We start from the raw sequence: 24121 nt of genomic DNA, 5'->3' as shown, positions 1-24121 counted from the left end.
TTGAGACAACTGTAAAGATGATTAAAATACTTTTACACCTTAAATATCTCATTCTCTACTAAACTAGTACCCAGAACCTTCTTATTTTCTTGCTGTGCTAAACTTTCTAATACATCATTTTTCTTAGCTGTAAAATTAAACAGTATACTTGAGAGGGTACTTTTTTTTCTTGAAACACCTTGTTTTCCTCAGATCTATAAAATGAAAGGAAAATATTTAATCTATATAGCAAGATAATATTATATACTTATGAGATATTTTCTATATTGTGTAGAGATAGAGATTGGAAGTGGACTATGTAAAAAAATCTACTTTTATATTGTAATTCTTATACTTTTTTTCCCCATCTTTCCCCTTAGATTTCCTTCATGGATACATTTTCATAGCATTATTATGTGATGTGAGAAGTTTTTTTTTTTTTTTGAAGTAACATGGATTTTATACTACAGAATCAAGAGATTGGCTTTATAGGAAAAATTGAATCATAAAAAGTGGTACGGGTTTTTATAGATAACCATGACAACATCCCATATGAATGGGCATGTTACTGAGGAATCAGACAACGAAGTAAAAAATGTTGATCTTGCATCACCAGAGGAACATCAGAAGCACCGAGAGATGGCTGTTGACTGCCCTGGAGATTTGGGCACCAGGATGATGCCAGTACGTCGAAGTGCACAGTTGGAACGTATTCGGCAACAACAGGAGGACATGAGGCGTAGGCGAGAGGAAGAAGGGAAAAAACAAGAACTTGACCTTAATTCTTCCATGAGACTTAAGAAACTAGCCCAAATTCCTCCAAAAACTGGAATAGATAACCCTATATTTGATACAGAGGAAGGAATTATCTTAGAAAGTCCTCATTATGCTGTGAAAATATTAGGTAAGTAAAAACAGTAGAATAATAGAAAATGTTTTGCTTTTGTTTCTCTTGCCGTGACATAAATGTGTATAGGAAGGAGGAGGGATATAAGAGAATGTAAGTAATAGCAATTTGAATTCAGACCAAGATCAGTTCCTTTCTTGTAAAGGCCATATGACCATTGTTTACTGTTAGCCATGTAGAGCTAAAGCACATATCCTAAGTGTTCAGTCACTACAACATAATTTTTATATCTAATCTTTCAATTAAAAATTTATGTATGAGGCCTAACTTTTAAAGCCTTGAAATTCACATTTTATTTCAAACTCAAACTTTTATATCAAAATTACTGAAAAGTAGTTTTCAGATTTTGAATTTCTGATTTCCTTAAGGTTAGTAAAATAGTAATAAAATTAATATATGTAGCTTAACATTGATTTGATTTTCTTTAATTAATGGCTGTTAATGAGAACTGGTGCTATTCCTATGTCATAATCCTATACTAACTATTCCCAAATTTCATTTTGTGAAGAAAACAAAAAAACTAGTGACATGAGATATTAATAGATATAAATAAAAAAGAATTCTGTGATCAAATAAATTTTGAGAACACTTGGTTAAATAAGTTAAACAGCTTCTTATTACAGTACTTCTTGTAGCCTTTATAATCTAATAGGCATTATGAATCTATGAGAGAAATTGATGTCGAATGTGTGTTTCCAAACTTAAAATATTTCATAATTGAACTTAACTGCCCTCTCTTCCTACACACACACAGGAGAGATTCCTGAACTAGTGTCAGTGGTATACATTAACTTGTGTTCCCTTAAAACCAGGCTAACTAAAAGGAAGTATTTTATTTCTTAGTGGTTTATTATTTATAGATGTGAAAAGAGAGACACTTCACTTTTCTATGGAAGGAGAGGGTTTTCGTCGTTGTTGTTTTGCCATTTATTTAAGTGTCTATTGAATCCTGTACTAGATGCTGTAGCAAACAGCTTTCTGTTTAGTACCCGGAGTAGTCCTGTTAACAGGGCTCTGTAATATCCATTACAGAAAAAGAAATTGAACCTCAGTTAAATCACTTGTGTAAGACTCCATGCTAAGTGGTAGGGCCAAGTTTGAATTTGCCTAATCTGGATATGCAGTTGATGTACTGCAAAGAACAGGGGGTTTGAGTGGAGACTGATATCCAGCCTGCTCTTCACTCACTAGACCAGAGCTTTGGCTACCAAGAGTGGAACACCTTTTTCTGATTTACTCAAAGGTACCATATGTACTCTCTCTGTGTATATAGTATACCATATATATTAAATCTGTATATATAAAGGTACCATATATACTATATATGGTATATACACCATACATACTAAATCTAGTCTAGAACAGTTTCTACTTTATCACAACATCTGCTGCTTTTCTTTGCTATACATTTACTAAGGATCCACATTTCTTGACAGAAAGCAGTGTGCACACTTCTCTGTGACTTAAGAAATCATAGGTGTGTTCAGTCATAGTGAAGTCTGCTAAATGCCTTCAGATGAAAGGCATTATAGTGAAAACAGAAAGATTACATATTTTTTAAAATACATTTATGTGAAGGAATTTTATGCTCTTTTTTCCTAAGAGTTTTGTTAGAGTAAAATTGTTTCATTCCCAGTTGCCTCTTATTGGCCTTCGTCTCCTACCACTCCATTATTTTATATTAAAATATTCTGTAAATATTCTCTGTGACTTGGAGAAAGCTTACATTGTAACATATCCAACCCAAGCCTGGATTGAGTCTTCTGGGTTTCTGTTTAAATTTCTTTAAGATTAATGTATTTGTCCATTTGCTTTAATTGTATGAGGCATAAAAGCCCATCTAATAGACAATATTCGTGTAATCTCCATGAGGAAACAAATACAGCTTAAGCCAGATTCACTTAGGGAATTTTTATTTATTTTTTTACCTAACCACAGAAAACTGAAGACCATTTCTCTTGAATTTTTTGCTTTTTCCTATTTCTTTTTGTATGCTGCTTGGTTAATTTTTCTACAACTATAGATTAAAGTACAGATATATTTTCTTCCAACTTGCAATCCAGTGTGGTTTTAAAAGTTATCTTTGTGCAATCTTTGAACGTAAGGCTGTTTATTATATTTTATTTTAAAGTAATTTGAAATGTAGTACCAGGTATCTGTAAGTCATTTCTTGGTTAGGAGAATATTTCATATTTTGAGAAATAAGTGATAGATTTAATTTTAATACACTCAACACAAATGTGTTAAGTGTAGGAAACATGAAAAGTTATCATAAGTTATAAGGTTGTTATTGTCAGTCAAATCTTCAGTTTTTGGATATACTCAGTTTTAAGTATTCATTTTAAAATGAAGTATATTAGCTTTGTATCAGACATTTTTTTTCCTGTTTATAATTTGCTAACACATCAGACTACAACAGTACTCCCTTAAAGTTGTACGAGTCTCCCTGCCAGTGTTTTGATTAATATACACATGCCAGGAGACAACTTCTCAGCCTTTTTCACAGCCAGAAACAGCAACCTTGTGTTAAATGAGGGAAGGATGGGGCAACTGATTTATTTCTTTGAGAGGGAGCCTTCAGTTTCCAAATGATACATCATCATTTATCTGTGAGTAGAGGAAATTCTCCTTAAAGAATTGAAAATGTGATTGGAAAGGTTAGATACTTTAATTATCTGGGTGGTGGTTTTTAATGAACATATTTATAAATTCGGCACTGTATAATAATAAAAATGCAGGGATGGAATTAATAGAAAATATTCAGAAAGGATAAACTGAATTTTCTTATTTAAAAGCAGTTAGAATCTTATTGAAAATTAGAAAATAGTGATGTGGAAATTTCAAATGAATAATTAATATTAGTAGTATAAATTATAAGAATTTTGATATATTAGGGAGGCTTTCCGTAAAATTGGCACGAGTTATTCAAACTTGCTTTGCTACAAATACAATATCATTGTCTTGTTCTCTTTCATAAGTAAAGCAAGCTACCCTGTGAGAAAACTTCTGAGAAAAGAGCAGAATGCAGGTAGGATGAGGTAGAGTAGGATCATCTTCAGATGTCTTTAGATTATAGAATTGACTGTTTGATTGATTTTTATAGTCAGAGATAAGTAATTTGGGGCCAGGATTGTGGACAAGTAAATATAGTAGACAGAATATTTAAAGGGAATAAACTAGGAAACATTGCTATCTATCATGGATGTCACTGTGATTATCACACTTTTGAAGAGACCTTAGGAAAGGCATACACACCCACCCATCACACAACCATGGTGAGCTATCTGTTTTGTGGCTAATAAGGAGATTCTTGAAATTTGTGATTAGGGGCTTTCTGATTTACACCAGATGCTACTAGTGTTAAGAAAAAATAAAAAAGACACACCAAGGGGAAGAAAACTAGGATGAATAAAATATTTTCGTAATATTAATAATACCATGTTTCAGTCTTTATTAGTATCTACATATTTTTTGCCAGGTGTCTCTGAATATTCAGACTTTTAAGTCAAGAGTATTCTTGTGTTTGATGTTATAAAATAAAATATTTCTTCCACATTTGTTTCTGATGTTATTTGACTTCGATTGACCGTGGGAAATGCTGGAATTTTGCTGGCTTGTGATAAACTTTTTTTAAGATTGGCTTTTAAAATAAAGTTTATTTAAAGGCAGCAAACAAAATTCTAGTGCAAATAAACCTTGAGTTCATACATTTCTGAGAAGTTAATTATTCTTGCTATTAAATTTTTGCTCAACTGCTATAGATATTTCCAAACTTTATTAGCCATTCTTTGAGAAATTTTTTTTTTCTGGAAATGAAATGATTAGACCCATTGGTATTATGTTTCAAATGTTGGGACATTTGATGATTTTTTGATCTGTTCAGATTGCTAAAATTAGAACTAGCCTAAAATAAAGATTAAAAAATTCATTAGAATATGTGTATAGTCATGTAATGTTTGGTTATTAAATATGCATAATGCTACTGAAAAATAATTAACTGCTATACCATTTAGTCTTTGACACAATGTATCAAAACTTCATTCCACCTATTAAGTATTAATAGGTTTTAACTTTTTCCCTTTGCAAAGACTTGAATCATTTTATGTTCAGAAATGCATGATATCATTACATATTGGTACAGGGATGCCTGGAGTCAAATGTAGAGTTTAAATACTTTTTACCTTCACTTGCTATTGACCTTTGACAAGTTACTTAAGTTTCCTGAGCCTCAGTTTCTGTATTTTATTGAGGATCAAGTGAAAACACATATATAAACATGTTGCACATTGTAAGTTTGACTAAAATGTAACTTTTGTAAGGACCAGAAGCTACCAGAGATTATCTAACCTTTTAGTCCATGAAATTAGTTTGTGGATCTTAACCAGTAATTTTTTATTTCATTTTTTAAAATAACAGGTTTACTATACCATAAAATTCACTCTTTTAAAGTGTACAATTCATGAGTTTTTAGTACATTCACAAGATTGTGCAGCCATCACCATTATGTAGAGTGTTTCCATTACCTCAGAAAGAAACTCTGGACCCATAAGCATTCACTCTCTATTCCCTCCTCGCCCTAACTCCTGACCACCCTAATCTACTTTCTGTGTATTTGTTTATTTGGGACATTTCATCTAACTGAATCATACAGTATGTGGCTTTTTGTAACTGGTTTCTTTTCACGTAGCATAATGTCTTCAGGGTTCATCTGTGTTGTAGTATGAACCATTACTTCATTCCTTTTTATAGCTAAATAATATTCCACTGTATGGAAATACCATGTTTTGTTTATCCATTCATCTGTTGGTGGAATGTTTGGGTTGTTTCTACCTTTTAGCTATTGTGAATAGTGCTGTTACAAATATTCACATATAATTTTTGTTTAAACATCTGTTTTCAATTCTTGGAGTATATACCTAGGAGTGGAATTGCTGGATCAAATGGTAATTGTGTTTTAACTTATTGAGGAACTGCCATATTTTCCCCAGTACCTGCACTATTTTACCTTTTCATCAGCAGCATGAGAGGGTTACAGTTTCTCTACATTCTTGCTTCTATTTGTTATTATATCAATATGTCTTTTTAATTTTAGCCATCCTATCAACCAGTAATTTTTTTTTTTTTTTTGGCGGTACGCGGGCCTCTCACTGCTGTGGCCTCTCCCGTTGCGGAGCACAGGCTCCGGACGCGCAGGCTCAGCGGCCATGGCTCACGGGCCCAGCCGCTCTGCGGCATGTGGGATCTTCCCGGACCGGGGCACGAACCCGTGTCCTCTGCATCGTCAGGCGGACTCTCAATCACTATGCCACCAGGGAAGCCCAACCAGTAATTTTTTTAAGAACTAGAAAAAAATAGAAGATATTAAGGTATATTATATTGCATGTAAGTATTTATAAATTTTTATCTCAAATAGGGATGTATATACTGGGTTGAGAAATTTAAAAATACACATTTTTAATGGATCACTAACGAAAGTTTGAGAAATAATATCCAAGTCAAACCCACTCATTTTATAGAAAGGCCCAGAGACTTGAGATGGATTTTCCAGTGATATATATTGCAGCTAGTAAGTGATCCAAGTCATAACTAGGACCCAGGTATTCTGCCTTCAAATTTGGGTCTTTTTCTTGCTCACCAAACTCATTTCAGTTTTGTCCAGAGAAAAATCATGAAGCTTTTGTACTTGATTGAATAGTAGTCATTTCAATGATATTTTTCCATTGTCTTATATTTAGGGCTAAGGTTTTTGCTCTGCCATCTCTCTCAACTGTCTTTGCTTGTATGCTTGTCTAGAATTTCTTTTTAATTTGTAATGCAATTTTTTAATGATTAATTACTGTTCAGGGTGTTTCATGAGCTTCTCGTTATTTTTAATAAATGCAGTTTAACCTAGTCCACTGAAAACCAAAGCTCAGAGATCTGAATTTTATGTCCTTAAATTTAAAAAGAAAAAAAGAAAAAGGAAAGACAACCCATCCCTACTTAAGTAAAGATTTCCTAAATGAACATTCGAATTTCGAGTCAGTGGATAGATGTACTGGAAACTGGTATAATCTCCTCATACTCAATACTATTAAGTTCCTCATCTGAATAGTCAATTTGACTGTACAGTTTAGGGGAAAAGAAGAAATCTTTAAAAGTGTTCAGGAAAAAGTCATGAAGTTGGTTGAAATATAGAAATTTCTGAGGATAGGTTAAAAGAATTGGTATTATTTAAACAATGAAACGGAAGAATATTAATGCTAGAATAGATATGTAGAAACTGTTTTCATGTGGGGTAAATGATAGCAGTAAGTGAAAATAACAAAGCTAATCCAAGGTAGATGGTTATCTCCATTGCTTTGAAAGATCTCCAGAAACGGAGATTCCGTAGCTTCCTTGAGTAATTTTATTGTTTACCCTTACTGCCAAACAATTCTCCAGAGTCTTGGGTGTTTGAAGATAGAATTTTCAGATAGAGCAACTCTTGGTGATTGCTTTCTGTTGCCCATTTTAGAGTCTTCATTCTTTTATATTTTAGGCAGCCAGGAGAGGGCCAAGAGGAGAGGAGAGTGTTGGGGGGTGGATTTGTGGGCTTATGTGTGTGTTTGTATTTATCTGATTAATTGTATCCCAAAGCCAAATGTAAGTGATTTTTCTTGCTTTTAGATAATATGTCCTCTCTTTTAACATAAATAATCAAGATTTAACTGTTGTATGAAACGTTAGAGGAAATGGGAAACGTAAAACAATGTCTACTGAACATCAAATAAGAGGAAATAGATCAAACTGCAGGACAAGGCATTTGAACTAGATATAAAGAACTTGCTTCTAGGGAAGTTGCTACAGACTGGAGTTTATCACCAAAGCCAGATTTGCCATGCCTGCCTTTGCCTTCCCCTCAGCACAGTGTCCGTCCTCATTTCTGTCTTCCCTCCATCCTGCCTTGTTCTGGGTACTGCTCTTCCTCCGTAACCCCTTCTTTGTTCACTCCCCGCTCTACACCTGTGTCATTCTTTCTTGCTAGCCCTGTGTTCTTTATTTATCTCTCTACTTCTCTGTCCATGTGGTTGTTTTTCCTTGTGCCTGTTGTGTCTCTGTGTATGGGAATGGGGAAGGGAGCCTCTGATATCTGTATATGGGGAGTCTCTGTTCTCTCTCTAGTCTGTCCTCTCTTTGTTGTCTATCTTCATCATTATTATAAAAGAGGGTACATATTTGACAGGATGGATTTAGCTGCATCTGATTAGATTTTTCAAATTTCCTCTGGAATTGCACAGAATTTCGAAGAACTTAGGTGGTTTTCGTTTAAGTAGCATGTAATCTAATTACTACATCATACAATGGAACATTTCTTATGTGTAGAAAATTTGCTGTTTTGCATAATATGTATTTGTAAAATGCTTTTAAAGATATACCATATAGAAACAAAGTTTTTTAAACCTACAACAAAATACCTTTTGAAATTAAGAATTTTTATATGAAACTAAAATGAACGTGTGTCAGAATGAGAATCCCAACAATTATTTTTCATTATTGCCAACAATTATTTTTCATTATGACATCATACTTAATATCAAAGAAAAGACCTTTTGTCAGAATTCCATTCAGAATTTTCCAATAAAATTTATCATAATCAGTATTTTAAGACTAATGCGATAGATATTTTTTGCTTTCTCTGTGACCTTAAAACTTTATTGGGCAGAGGCAGCATCATTTTTAATTTCCATTAAATTGATAAACCCTCTGATGAAATTCATGTCTTTATAAATAAGTTTATATCATTTACTGTTTCATATTTCCTTTTACATATTTATTTGTTTCAGCTACATATGGTTTAATCCATATCTTCTTGTCAAGCTATATATTTATATTTAATGAAGTCTTAAAAACTGTGATTGTCTAGTAACTTAATCTGTTCTGTTTGTTCATTAAACATTTGTCATGGAAACATATTTGAACCTGAAGCATGAGAGTACTTGGGGAGCTTTCCTGCCTAAGAATGCTATCTGGAAAATTTCCCAGCTAAATTGGCCATGAAAGCAGATATGGAATTTATCTGAAAACTTCCCATTTAAATCATAAGTTATCAATTTTGCTGAGCTACTTAGTTACCCAGGCTAGTGCTACACTATCAAAGATGTTTTTACAGTATTTCTCAAAAAGATACATAGCCTCTACATTCACAAGAACTGCAGTTTTGGTTTCTTTTGCTGAACTTTTACAGTGTACTGCCTAGCATACTATTGTGATGTTAGAGTTGAAATAAAATACTCTGAGAAAATATTTGAAGCATAAGACACTTGGTTAAAACAGCAGAAATAAAATGCAACAGTATTATAAAAGTAGCATTTGGAGGGTGTATTATATGTGTGAACATGTACAAACACAGTTAACTAGAGGAAATTCTTCGTACAGGTACATGGTAAAATAGAATGTGTAAGCTCCTCTAAATACTAGTCAGTGTACATTGCATGCTGCTATATTGGGCAGAAAGACACTTTAGGACAGCTTTTCTAAAGCAGATAAATGACATGTCACAATCAAGCCCTAAAATCTAAAAAAGAAACAAAAATTTATCTTTTTTAAAGCCCTTGGTATGGCAGAAAAAGCACTGCCTTAGAAGTTCAAAAAGATTCTTCACCCAGGTGCCATTTTTCTGTATGACTTCATTTTCTCCATCTGTAGAGATTTGCTCTGAACTATGTATGTCTCAGGTTTTGGTGGGTTTTTTTAAATTGGGAAAAGTTTCTCAGATTTTATGAGGATTAAATAAAATAATATATATGTATATATGTCTGTAATACAGATATTGTTCTATGTCTTTCTATTCAATATTGGCAGTGACTAGTGTGTAATTCAGGCCAAATACATATTTGTAGTTTTTCAACTACAAATAACGGGTTGGTGATATTTCATTGTGAAAGCTGAGCTTAAGTGTAAATGATCTCAATTTAGTCTGGCAACATTGATTAATGCAATAAGTCTGGAGACAACTCCTAAAAAAAGATAATTTCAGTGAAAACACTTTTTACTAATTAAACAGCAGAAACATGAATAGGACTTCATAGAGGTTAGTGAATTTGTAAAGGATGATAATTAACAAGTTTAAATTGGTCTTGATGCTAACCTACAAAATTTGAACCTTAAGCCCAGTTAAAGTTGTTATTTCTGGCACTTGGCATGGTCCTTAAGTTCTCCTGATAGCCTTTACTTAAGTAGATAGGTACTAAGTCAACAGCCTCTTTGGGACTCAGTTGTATTGTTCTGCTTTCAGCCTTCCTATTTCCTATAGATCTTATCTTGGTCCCTGATCTCCTGAGAGAAAGACATTTCCAGTTTGACCCTGAGATTTTTTTTTCTTTTCTGGATTTTAAACTGTCCCGGATGGTCTTTAATGTCTTTAGAATTCCTCAGTATGAACACAATATGAAAAAATTGACCAGATTTACTCTTCCTCTGGAACCTGTATTCCTTACCTAACTTCCTATCAACACGAGAAGCCTACTGATTTCTTAGAATTTTTTTTTTCTTTTTTTTTTTTTTTGGCTGCGTTGGGTCTTCATTGCTGCACGTGGGCGTTTTCTAGTTGCGGCGAGCGAGGCCCACTCTTCTTGTGGTGCGCAGGCTTCTCATTGGGTGGCTTCTCTTGATGCGGAGCACGGGCTCTAGGTGCGCAGGCTTCAGTAGTTGTGGCACACGGGCTCAGTAGTTGTGGCTCGTGGGCTCTAGAGCGCAGGCTCAGTAGTTGTGGCTCAGGGGCTTAGTTGCCCCGCGGCATGTGGGATCTTCCCGGACCAGGACTCGAACCTGTGCCCCCAGCATTGTCAGGTGATCGATTCTTAACCACTGCGCCACCTGGGAAACCCCTCTTAGAACTTTAAAGCAATCATCCCTTTTGGATTAACCACAAAATTTACTGTTGCCTGGGCTTCCCTGGTGGCGCAGTGGTTGGGAGTCCGCCTGCCGATGCGGGGGACGCGGGTTTGTGCCCCAGTCTAGGAGGATCCCACATGCCGCGGAACGGCTGGGCCCGTGAGCCATGGCCGCTGAGCCTGCGCGTCCGGAGCCTGTGCTCTACGGCGGTAGAGGCCAAGACAGTGAGAGGCCCGCGTACCGCAAAAAAAAAAAAAAAAAAAAAAAATTCCTGTTGCCTCTCTGTGCTGCATCTCAGCTGTTAACTGATATCGTGAAATAAGGCCATTGATCTCCAGTTTTATCTCTCATTAAGCCATCCCTAGTTTAGATTACCCTACCTTACTTTTCCTATTTCCTTGCTGGCTTATGACTACAGTATTTTAATTGTGCGTAAAATATTCTAAAAATGAAAATTCTATGCTGTGTTTACTACGGAAGTAAGAGAGGGCAACAAAAGGAAATACTGAATAGTTGCAAAGGAGGAACTAGAATAACTATAAAGCAGACACAAAAATTCAATACAGCAATCAAGGTTATTTAGTATAGAAGAAAAGAGGTGTGAGTGCTTTAGTTATTCCCAAGTATATCATGTCTTAAAATATTACAATAACTGCTGTTAATAAAGCCTGTAAGTCATTGGTTCTTAACCAGAAGGGTACATAGTCAACTTTAAAAAAAATATATATATATATATATAAAATTAAAGAAGACACAGGAGATTCTGATTGTGTTTGAAGTAGAACTCAGGACATAAATATCTTTGTAAATTTCCTTAGTGATTCTGATAAATATCCTTGATTAAAAACCATTGTTCTGATACAGCAAGAAAATTTAGTACATTCTGCTTAAGACTGCAGGGATATTTATATAATCTCTGTAATTCTAGTCATTAAGGAAAATAATCTAGTAGAAAAATGGTCAAAAGATAAGGAGAAAATCGATGAAAGAAGAAATGTTAACCTTGTGAAAATACATTAAATGTCACTACTAGACAAAGAAATACGTTTTCCTAACCAGATCACCAAAAGTGAAAAATTTGGGCTGTTTGTAGAAACAGGCACTCAAGTTCTTTAGTGGTAGGAGTATGAGTTAGTACAAATCTGTAGGGCAGTTTGGCAATATGTATCAAAGTTTTAAATGTTTTTATTATTTGATAAATAATTTTATCCTAAGAATGAATTCTAAAGACATTGGAAAATATCAGATTACAAAACAACATTTACAATGTGACCTCTGTGGTTAGGATCAGCATTTTTTACAAGTCTGAAAGGCTATATATGTATAGTATAACAAAATAATACCAGTAGTTATATCTAAGGGGTATGACTACAGATAAAAAAATTTTTTTTAAATGTCAGTATTTTAGTGTCTGTGGGTGGCTTTGGTACACAGAGATTATGTAGAAGTTCCTTTGTCTCTAAAATTTTAAATCCCCCTGGGCTTGAAGAGACATAGTAGGGAGTTTGTTACCTTCTGGGCTGTCTAAAGTTGCTTATTGATTTTATTCAGCAGTGAGATCCTGAAGCTCCTGATTTTCTCATTGCCCTGACAACCAGGCTGAGCCGCTTTAAACGATTACTGAAATTTTAAACAGAAGTCTCATTATCCACTCAGAAAGTCTATAGTCTCCTTAAGATTGTAGTCAATTACCTTAACTACTTTGTTGGTTTTGTAATTCTTTTTCCTTTTAAGATATTTAAATGTTTTCCTGTTTTGCTCTAAAGATACTTTAAGGCTATTGAATTCTTTATACTCGGGGAATTCTTTATACACTTAGGTAATTCTGTGGTAACTTCTTCGAATTTGATGAAATCTGACACTCCATATTCTTCCCCCACCCCAACTTTATTGAAGTGTAGTTGGCAAAAAAATTTTATATATCTAAAGTGTACAATGTGATATTGTGAAATGTTTACCACAATTAAGTTGATTAACACATCCATCACCTCACATAGTTACCTTTTGTGTGTGTGGTGAGAATGCTTAAGATGTACTCTCAGCAAATTTCAGGTATACAATACAGTATTATTGACTCTAGTCACCATTGCTGTCCATTAGATCCTCAGAACTTATTCACCTTAAAACTGACAGTTTGTACTGTTTGACCAACATCTTTAAATTTCCCCTATCTATATTCTGTCTACTTTTGTAGATAACATTAACTTATGGTTAAATTCTGGCTATTTCTCAAGTTTTATTTAGTTCTGAATCACAACTTCTTAGGTCATTCAAATGACAGTTTTGACTTTCAATTTTTTTTCCAGTTTTTTGGTACATTTTAAATTACTAAAGAGCATATATAATTTTTATAAGGAGAGCTAAAGCTGTTTTGATTTGGGGGGGAAAAGATAGGGAACTTCAGAATCAACAGAAGAGCTATTCTAACCTATAAAACATTTAACAACTGTTAACTGGTAGGATATAAGATAAATAAGAATGAGTAACTTTTCTACAGGTCCTGTGTGAAGAAAACTAACAGAAAGACTTAAACCAAGAGGTTTTCTGCTTTTTTTTTTTTAATGTGACTGTATAAGACACAGATATACACAGATACTATCTACTGAAAGTTTCTCCCAGAATCATTTACAGTTTTAATTTTAGTCAGCATCTCAATAGGTTTTTCTTTCTGGATGAATAGGAAATAGAGAGTGAGGAGGTATCTTAAAAATGATTCTGTAGCTCATTTGAAGTCAAGACATTTTTGAAAACGTAATGAGCAAGTATTTGTCATATCAATATGAGCAAAGACTATAATACTATTGTAAGAAGATTGTGGTTCTGATAGACCAGTGGACTAGAAACAGACCCTGATATATGTAAGAATTTGGTGGTATCATAAATCAGTGGAAAAGGAGGGATTATTCAATAAATGGTGTTAGAATAATTGGTTAACCATTTGGAAGAAAAGAAATGAAGTTAAAATTTCCCCTCAAATCTATAACAAAATTCCAGATAGATTGAAGTTAACTACAAAATAGAAGCCATTAGAAAATTTAAATGTAGGTAAACATTTAATGACCTAGGGGAAGGAGTTTATAAGCTTAGACACTGAAAGAAATCACACAGGGAAAGGTGGATCATTCTTAACACATAACAGCCGAAAACTTCTACAATAAAGGTACCACAAATGCAATTAACAGACAGATGGAAAAATTAGAAAACTATTTTGAGCAGATGTGACAAAGTGTATACATGTGCACATATCTACCTCTTGGGGGTCAGAGAAGAGATAAACTGTAGTTCTTAACCATTTTGGGATAACCTTCTTCCAGAAAAATGTATGTGCTGCACGTGCACACTAATGGGAACGTGCATATGTACACATGCCCCAGATTTTCAGTAAAATTTTAGGAGACTCACATGTTCATAGGAGTTCTATGAACCACAAAAGAAGTGCCTGAGTAAACTTCAACCTCCCTGTTAAAGAAGTGGAAGATTTTTAAAAATGGTAATTTTGAATATTGGTAAAAATATTGGTAATGGGATATAAATTAGTAAAACCTCCCTAGAAAACTCTTTGGCTTTTAAAATGTCAGAATCTTATTTAAAAATTCTGTTTCTTGGAATTATTTTAAGAAACACCAGAATCTCAGACATTTTTACTGTACATAGCAGTGATCATTATGTACAGAAATGCTCATTACTTATACTAGCAAAAAATTGGAAGCACCCTGAATGCTCAACTTAGTGTATTGGTTTTTATAAGTTTTAGTTTAGACATATAATAGAACATCATGGAGCCATTATAAGTTTTTTAAAGACTGTTTGGTGATGTGGGAAAACAATGAAAATGCCCTGTTAAATGAAAAAAGGAAATGCAGTACGATTTTTTTTTAAGTTGTTTCTAAGTGATGGGACTATTGGTGGTTTTAAATTTTTTATTCATTTATGTATTCTATCCTTCATTTATTTTTATAGTGATATGTATTAGTTCCATAATTAAAACACTCTTGAAAAAAAGTTATTCTGTTGTATAATTTTTAAAGTCTTACTTAAAAATCAGTAAAATGACAATGATTTGACACTCAAAAATATTTGCAAGTTTTGTTTTTCTTGAAAACTTTGTTATTGGTTCAAGAAATTTTATCTTAAAATACATGTGGAATTAAGACAGAAAATTAATTTTTGGATACCTTTTCCTTCTCCTACTAGAAGTGGAAGACCTGTTTTCTTCACTTAAACATATCCAACATACTTTGGTAGATTCTCAGAGCCAGGAGGATATTTCACTGCTTTTACAACTTGTACAAAATAAAGATTTCCAGAATGCATTTAAGATATACAACGCTGTCACAGTACACATGAACAAGGCCAGTCCTCCATTTCCTCTTATCTCCAATGCGCAAGACCTTGCACAAGAGGTATGTATTCTGAACGTCTCATTGACATATACAAAGTAATTGATAGTGATAGTAAGGCAGCGTTCTTGGAAAATACTGGTGTGAATATAAGGTTTGTTAGAATTACTGCTGATCACATGTTAATAATTTATTGTGTTAGGAAAAATTTGCTTACGTGTATTTTATCCTGAAAAAAATATATGCTTAGTTCACAGTCAGGGCTCTGTTTCATGAAGAGAATAGCATTAGGTTTGTATATACAACTACATATTTGCATAGTAAGAGAAATATTTGTGTAAATTACTAAAGGGGAAAAATTTTAATGTAGTATAGTTTTATTTTAAGCATTATACATTATAAACTGAGATAAATTAATACTGATGAGATTAAATTATATTCGATAATCAGGTATCATAAATATGTAACTTCTAAGATTTGTTACTTGTAGGTGTTTTGAAGTTTTTCCTCTATAGATACTGTATAGAAGGTCCAAAATAATTAAATTTTAATGTACAGTGAGAGTTTCTCATGTTAACATGCTGATATTTAAGTTCTAGTGTCTGCTGCTTGTTGATGTTTAGTGTTTAATGTGTTTTGCAAACATTTTATTTTATTTATTTTAAAAAGTATTTATTTGGCTGCGCCGGGTCTTAGTTGCAGCACGTGGCATCTTTAGTTGTGGTGTGTGGGATCTTTAGTTGCGGCATGCAGGATCTAGTTCCCTGACTGGGGATCGAACCTGGGCCCCCTGCATTGGGAGCACAGAGTCTTAACCACTGGACCACCAGGGAAGTCCCTCTGGAAACATATTTTAAATTGAAGGTTTTAAAAGGATGTAAGTAAGCCATCTCCTATTTTTGGGGGGTGGACATTCTGTCATTATTACAGGATTTTAAGTTATTTTAAAATGAATAATTCTGGAAGCCCATCAGGTAAATCTATTTCACTGAACCCAGACACAAAACAGAAAATGGGCTGAGGGAAAGGGTAGGACTTCCAGAGCTACAGACACGTAAAATAGGTTAGGAGGCACTTTTTGAATTAGCACAGAATGTATTTTCTTCATTTAGATGCTTACAGTGAGCGAAGGTCCTATGTGCAAGAGTGGCAGAGAGAAGTCTCATGTTGCTCAGGATAGGAGTGTGACCTAGGGACCTGTTCCTAGAGGGGAAATTTCCCATCTGCTAGTTAAAAGACCTAGTTGAGACCTATTCTTTGTGCTCATTTTTTATTATTGAAATTAAATATGCAGAATTTTTCATTAATAAATTATCCCTGTAGTTTTACTTATAGTTTAAATGGGTTTCCTGAAAATTCCTTATAGAGATTGAAATAGCTGACAGTACTTTGATCTTATTTATTCACAAATACAGTATAACTTTTATTGTGTAGGGTTGGGAGGAATACATAATAGATAATTGTAATCCTTCTCTTCCCATTTAGGAGGAAGGTTTGTCCAGCTAGGTACTGGGGCTTTGTTTTGTTAAGAACAGTAGGTAGAAAAGAGAATGATATAAGCAAGAGAGATTTAAATTGCTCCATTGGAAGAAAGTGACACAACAGAAAGGCTGGAAGGAAAGGAAAAAAAAAAGGAGGCAACGTAGCTTTAAAGGGTTTTAGGAGTTGAGAGGCAAAGAACTAGAAGTGGCTTAAAGAATAATGCTTTGAGAGAGAAAGAAATGGTTAAAAAGGACTTTAAAAACTCAATTTTCAATATTAGATTTAGCATAGTTAACACGTACATGGTTCACAATTGTAAAAGTATTGATTCTATATCAAGGAGATTTTCTCAAAGTTTGCTTTCACAGCCTTCAGTAATACTTGAGAATTGTATTGCTTTGGTGGTGGTGGGATAGTAGGTGATTAGTGACATTGGGCTGAGACTGGTCTTAAAATGAGTGCAAAATGACTAACCTAGTTGGGGCAACAACATACGGTTGTGCTACAAAGTGAATGACTTCCCCTGGAGTTGTGCATGCACAACTGTGTGGCAGCCCTGACTTGACAGTGCATAACAGGTGAGAAAAGGATGTACTTGGAACTCATCAAAGAAGAGTGTTAAATCTGATAACAAAATTCTGAAGGTTAAATGGACTCATTGCTTTTATTTTACAGCTGGAAAAGCTTAACAATCACCTTATTCAACCCTTCTGTTTTATGTTTCTGAATTTTGAGGCCAGGTGAGGTTTTGTGACTGGGATGAGACTAACTAGGCTACTCATATGCCCATTGCCTAATTTTTTGCTTTTTAGCATTCATCATTCCAGCTTTTTTCATATACAGTATTTAAAGGAAGAAATTACTTCATGTTTCAGTTAGTATATCATTTTTAAATGGAAATTTAATCCAAGTAAGTAAAAAAAACTCAAGAATTTGATGAAAGAATGTCTTAACACATTAGGAAGTGTTCTTTGTTTTTATAGCTTAAAATATCAGTTAAACATTAAATATCATATAATAGATAATACAGCTTCTGAAAACTTCAGATACTGAGATCCAGATTATATCTTTGACAATCCAGGATACTCATTAATAAATGTAAAACAAGTTTTTTGATCATTTTTAAAGTGCTTTTATCAAGAAAAGGTTGAGAACCGGGGTTTTGTTAAATGAACTTTTGCTTATCCAGTAAAAATGCAAGCCAACAAACTACAAAATGGTATTTGATTATTTGATTTTGAGATATTGAGGTATATACGTGTATAAATATATATATAACAAAAACTTGCATCCAAAAGAACTGTCGCGAATTAACAAGAAAGAGACTACTTAGTTTTTTTTTAATGGGCAAAGGACTTGAACAGACACTTCACAAAAAGAGGAAACCCCAACAGCCAGTAAGTATGAAAAGTCCAGCATCATTAGCTAATAGAGAAATGCAAATTAAAACAAAATGAGAGACTACTGCATAGACACCAAAATGACTAAAAAAATTTTTGAAAGACTGGCAATGTTAAATCTTAATGAACTTATGGAGGAACTGAAACTCTGCTAATGTTGCTGGTGGAGTATAAATTGGTGCCGCCACTTTGGGAAATGTTTGGAAATGTCTGCTAAAGCTAAAGTACCTATATCTGTGACCCAGCATTTTTATGTCTGGGTGTGTACCTGAGAGAGATGAAAACATATCCACACAAAGGCTTAAGCATAAACGTTCATAGCAGCCAGATAATCATTAGAAGCTGGAAGGAGCCCAGATGCACATCAACCAGTGAAAATTGAGTTAGACTCTCACTGTGGAAGAAAAATGAGTTAACAATCACAATCTAATGAGAAGTACTATGGTGGCAGTATGAAAAAGGTACCAAGAGCGTAATGAGAGATGTGCCTACTTCAGTAGGGGTTGGGGAGAGGCAGACATGGCAGAGGAGGAGATTTGGGAGGAAGGAAGAAACAGAAAATTTAATATGCTAAGTCTTCAAGGACAGTTGGGAATTTACCTGAAAGCCCAAGAAAGAAGAAAAGCCTTTCCACTGGCAAAGGTTCAAAGATAGTAGTGACTGAGAGAGCATGGCATATTTATTGCACAATGAGTAAGGAGTAGGATATGATTTTCAGGATAGAGTCCAGATCCTGAAGGCCAGATAAGCCATATTAATAAGTTTAAATTTTCTTACGATGGATCCACATTGGTAAACATTTTAATAATTAAATTACATGAATAGATGAAAGGAGATATGATCAACTTGATGCAGAAAAGACATCTGAAAAAAATTTAATACCTTTTCCTTGATAATGAGAATTCTTAGAAAACCAGGTACATTTTGTTAACTTGATAAAGAACTATATCAGAAACTAATAGGGAGCATCTTACCTAATGATGAAACACCCAACATGTTGCTTTTTTTTTTTTTAATTTTTGTCTGCATTGGATCTTTGTTGCTGCGCGCGGGCTTTCTCTAGTGGCAGTGAGCAGGGGCTGCTCTTCATTGCGGTGCACGGGCTTCTCATTGCGGTGGCTTCTCTTGTTGTGGAGCACAGGCTCTAGGCGCGTGGGCTTCATTAGTTGTGGCACGCAGGCTCAGTAGTTGTGGCCTCGGGCTCTAGAGCGCAGGCTCAGTAGTTGTGGTGCACGGGCTTAGTTGCTCCATGGCATGTGGGATCTTCCCAGACCAGGGCTCGAACACGTGTTCCCTGCATTGGCAGGCAGATTTTTAACCACTGTGCCACCAGGGAAGCCCCCAGCATGTTGCTTTTTAAGCCTGGAATAATAAAAGGAATCTACAGACTCTCACCACTAGAATTCAACATTTTTCTGGAGGTACTAGCTAGTGCAGTAAAACAAGAAAAAGTCATGAAATATAATGTTGTAGAGGAACAGGGAAAATGTGAATAAGTTTAATTAGTTACTTTGAAAAACTAAAACCTTGATTCATTTGGTAGTCAACATGAGGCCTATTAAAGTATAGGTAAAATGTGTATACACACAGATATCCTATTTGAAAATGCAGGTAAAGAGATATTGAGAGAAATAATAAATTATTAACAAGGCTATCTCTGGGTGGTGGATATATAGGTAATTTTCTTGTTTAGATGTTGATGTGTTTCTCAAATTTAATACACAAAAGCCACTAAAGGAGAGTTCAAAGCAAGAAATTTATAAGTGATTGCAGAGCTACCGAAGGATTTTAAACAAGAGTTTAATATAAACAGGCTTCCAGTTTAAAGTATTATTCTGATAACATTGTGGGAGATGTGTGAGATCAAGAATGGAGTCCGGCGTAGAGTATGGAGGCTAGTGTAATTGTCCAGATGTAAGATTTTGAACAGCCATTGAACATGAAGTGAAGAAATATTTCAGTAGGAAATTAGGGCTTCCCTGTGGTGCAGTGGTTAAGAATCCGCCTGCCAATGCAGGAGACACGGGTTTGAGCCCTGGTCTGGGAAGATCGCACATGTCACGGAGCAGCTAAGCCCATGCGCCACAACTACTGAGACTGCGCTCTGGAGCCTGTGTGCCACAACTGCTGGAGCCCACGCACCTGGAGCCCGTGCTCTGCAACAAGAGAGGCCACCGCAATGAGAAGCCTGCTCACTGCAACGAAGAGTAGCCCCCGCTCACGGCAACTAGAGAAAGCCCGCGTGCAGCAATGAAGACCCAACGCAGTAAAAAATAAACAAATTAATTAATTAAAAGAATAATTAGTATCAAATTGAAATAGTTATATTGTTATAAAACAGTATGACTAGCATGATCTCATTCTGGTAAAAGTAAGAAGTAAAGGATATACACAAAGATTTTCTCATGGTTATGAGGTTATGGGTGTATTGTTTTTGATAACCAACTTTATTGAGATATAATTTACATACACTTAAAATTGGTATGCTTCATTATATAGTTCAATATTTTTGGCACATGTATACACCTGTGTAATCTACCACCACAATCAAGTTATAGAAACATCCGTGAATGCATAAAGCTCCCTTAATTTCTTTTGTAGACAGTAACCACTTCCCACTCCCCAGACCCTGGGCAGCCAGTGATCTGTTTTCTGTTTTTACAGATTTGCCTTTTCTGGAAATTTCATATAAATGGAATAAAATAATATGTAGTCTTTTATATCTGACTTGTTTTGTTTAGTATAATGTTTTTCAGATTCATCAGTGTGTTACATGTATTTAGTAGTTTGAACTTCTTGTTGAGTAGTATTCCATCGTATGCATATCCTACAGTTTGTTTAACCACTTTCCTATTGGTGGATATTTAGGTTATTTCCATTTTATTATTCTAGCAGATGTGTAACAGTATCTTGTTTTAGTTTGCATTTCCATATGTTGAGCATTTTTTCATAAGCTGTTTCCCTATCTTCTTTTGGAAAATATTTTGATCTTTTTCCCATTTTAAAAATCATATTGTAAATTTTATTGAGTTGTAAGAGTTCTTAATGTACTCTAGTTACAAATCCTCCTGTCAGATGTATATCTCTTGGTGAATATTTTGGTAAAAACAAGTATAAGAATATAGGAGGATATATACCAAATGATTCTCTCTAGGTTTGGGGATTATGGTGAGTTTTATTTCCTTCTTTTGGATTATCTATTTTCTGATTTTTCACATTTAACATATACCATTTCTGTAATTTAAAAAAATTAGTTTAAAATGCTCTGAAGGAAAATAGAGAAGGTATTTTAGCTAGAGAAGAGTACAAGATCAAGAGAGAACTTTTTTTTTTAAAGATAAGAGATTAGAGCATTTTTATAGCCTAATGGAAAGGAGCCAGTATGATGTAAGAATAGCCTTTTAATTCCTTAGGCCTTTGTAGAAGTAGCTCATGTTGTATGTTGACACTAAAATAGGCAACAACTGGATTAATAGGGGAAGGAAATAAACACTTAACAGGAGTTGAAATTTCTTTAGAAGGGACTATCTGAGAGGTGCTAGGAACTGATTTAAAAGTAAAAATAGGAGGGAATTCCCCTGCAGTCCAGTGGTTAGGACTTGGCACTTTCACTGCCATGGCCCCAAGTTCAATCCCTGGTCGGGGAACTAAGATCCTGCAAGCCGTGCAGTGCAGCCAAAATAAATAAATAAATAAAAAGGTAAAGATAGGAAAAAAGTGTCTATACACAAAATTATTGAGTTGACTTTGTACATTTTGTTCAAAGTGCATTTCTAATCCAAAATCTTCTTTCTCTCTCAGGATTACTTTCTTAGGGACTATAAATTTCATTTTAAATTAACTGGGATATGATATATTTAAAAAAGAAAAGTACCCTATTTTAAAAATCAGCATTTAATTATTCACAGTTTTGGATTACTGCACTCGACCATTAGTAAGACTTTAATTGAATTCTTGCAAAAGATAATAATTGCTATGCCCCCCGTTTATACATATAGAACTTTACATTTAGAAACATGTTTTTCTAGGTACCAAAACCAGAGGACAGGCTAATTTTGATGCTGTCATTGCTATGATCTACTTGTGGTCAAATTAGTTAATCCCAAAATTATCATCTCTTAGGTTTGGTAGGGGAATTACTTTAAAAATTATTTAAAATAACCATAAGAGGTATTAGAGAATTACTAGATTCCTGTTCTAATCATGAGTTACTTTTTTTAAAATTAATTAATTTAATTTTGGCTGCGTTGGCTCTTTGCTGCTGTGCACAGGCTTTCTCTAGATGCGGCAAGAGGGGGCTACTCTTTGTTGCGGTGCACGGGCTTCTCACTGAGGTGGCTTCTCTTGTTGTGGAGCACGGGCTTTAGGCGCGTGAGTTTCAGTAGTTTTAGCACCGGGCTCAGCAGTTGTGGCTCCGCGGACTCTAGAGTACAGGCTCAGTTGTTGTGGTGCACAGGCTTAGTTGCTTCGCGGCATGTGGGATCTTCCTAGACCAGGGATTGAACCTGTGTCCCCCACACCGGCAGGCAGATTCTTAACCACTGCGCCACCAGGGAAGTCCCAATCATGAGTTAGTTTTATTAAAAAATTATACTATATATTAATTTACTTCTATATGTTTTCATTGATGATGATAATTTTGGCTTTGTTAATCTGCATTGCTGCAAAGTGCTCTTTTTGGTACTTGAGTTACGAAGCACAGAAAGGAAGAAAATCAGAGGTATTAATAGTGAAAACATATATAGTATAATCTTTGAGGAAAACTAGTCCACAGAGCAAATTTGTACCTTTAAATATTTATGGTAGAAAAAAAGATGGAAAATAATTCGCCTGAACATACAGCTCAAGTGATTAGAAATTGAAAAGGGAAATAAACTACAGCAGAAAAAAGGAATTAAATTATTTAAATGGAAAGAACAATAGATTTAACATCAAAAGCTGGTTTTTTGACAAGTACAAGAAAATAGAGAAACCTTTGACCAGTTAGATGAAGGAAAAATACTAATAACATTAGGAAAGAAAAAAGAAGCATAGATGCAAACACAGGAGAGTAAAAAATTATAATTGCAACTTTATGTCACTAAATGTGAAAGTGCTGTCAGGTGGGTGGCTTTTGTAAGAAAATGTAAATTGCCAAAAGTGACTTAAGAAAAGGTAACCAAAAAAAGTAGTAACTATAGATAAAATTGAAAGTTGGAAATCCACCCCTAAAATAAACTACCAGGCCCAGATAATTTTACAAGCTCTATCAAAACATTAAGGGACATATGAGTCTTACGTTAAATAAACTGTTTTCATGTATAAATGTTGACTATTTCCCAGCTCATTGTGCTAGAATAGTATAGATACTAAAAACAGTAGTTCTGTAACCAGTGTATATGACTATGCTCACCAAGTCTCTAATCCAGTTTATGAACATTAATATAGAAATCTTAAAATGTGAGTAACTCACATCTAGAAATATATTAAGGTAATAATTTACTATGTGCTAGGTAGTGTGCTAAGCAGTTTATGTGGATTATCTCAATCTTTTAAGAACCTTACATTGTAGGCGCCAATCTACAGGTGAGGAAACAAAGACTAAAAAAAATTCTTCATAATCAAGTGGAGTTTATCCTAGGAGTGCAAGAATTGCTTGACTTGGGTAAATTTTTTAATGTGATTCACTGTAGTATGGTGGTTGTTTCATTACTCCAATATAAATTTATATGTTAGTCTGTAACTCTTTAAAATGTCATCTCTGATTTAAAATGTAGTTACATAAACATATGATTAAAACACTATAAAATAGCAACATAACTGTTAGAACAGTTCTTCCCTTATATAATCATTATTAGTCTCTTTTACATAGTATGTTTGCAGAAATTTTCAAGAAGGAAATACCTCATTCATAGGCATAAATAAAAATGCTATTGTCAATCAGGTAACAAGATTGAAAACTCTGTGAGAAAAAAATACTTTTTTAAAGTTATAATTCTCTTTAGTGCTTTTCTTTCTTACAAGTAGTTTTTACAATTTTTTTTTGAATTTTTATTTTATTTTTTTAAGCAGCAGGTTCTTATTAGCTATCCATTTTATACATATTAGCGTATATATGTCAATCCCAATCTCCCAATTCATCACACACACACACCCCACCACCACTTTCCCCCCTTGGT

At 34.3% G+C, this 24121-nt stretch overlaps 1 protein-coding gene across 2 annotated transcripts in view; it reads left to right on the top strand.

Annotated features, from left to right (window-relative positions):
- PALS1 (protein associated with LIN7 1, MAGUK p55 family member) overlaps positions 1-24121 on the top strand; it is a 102879-nt gene that overhangs the window by 36117 nt on the left and 42641 nt on the right. For both annotated transcript variants that reach the window (XM_067732810.1, XM_067732817.1), the window contains exons 3-4: positions 360-883; positions 14936-15144. In XM_067732810.1, the coding sequence (XP_067588911.1) occupies positions 517-883; positions 14936-15144 (576 nt within the window). In that variant the 5' untranslated portion in view covers positions 360-516. The remainder of the gene's footprint in view (positions 1-359; positions 884-14935; positions 15145-24121) is intronic.

Source organism: Pseudorca crassidens, chromosome 1, assembly GCF_039906515.1.
Source record: "Pseudorca crassidens isolate mPseCra1 chromosome 1, mPseCra1.hap1, whole genome shotgun sequence".
In the NCBI taxonomy this organism is placed as follows: Eukaryota; Metazoa; Chordata; class Mammalia; order Artiodactyla; family Delphinidae; genus Pseudorca; species Pseudorca crassidens.
The sequence above is the reverse complement of the archived record's forward strand: the minus strand, read 5'-3'. Positions and strand labels throughout refer to the sequence as shown.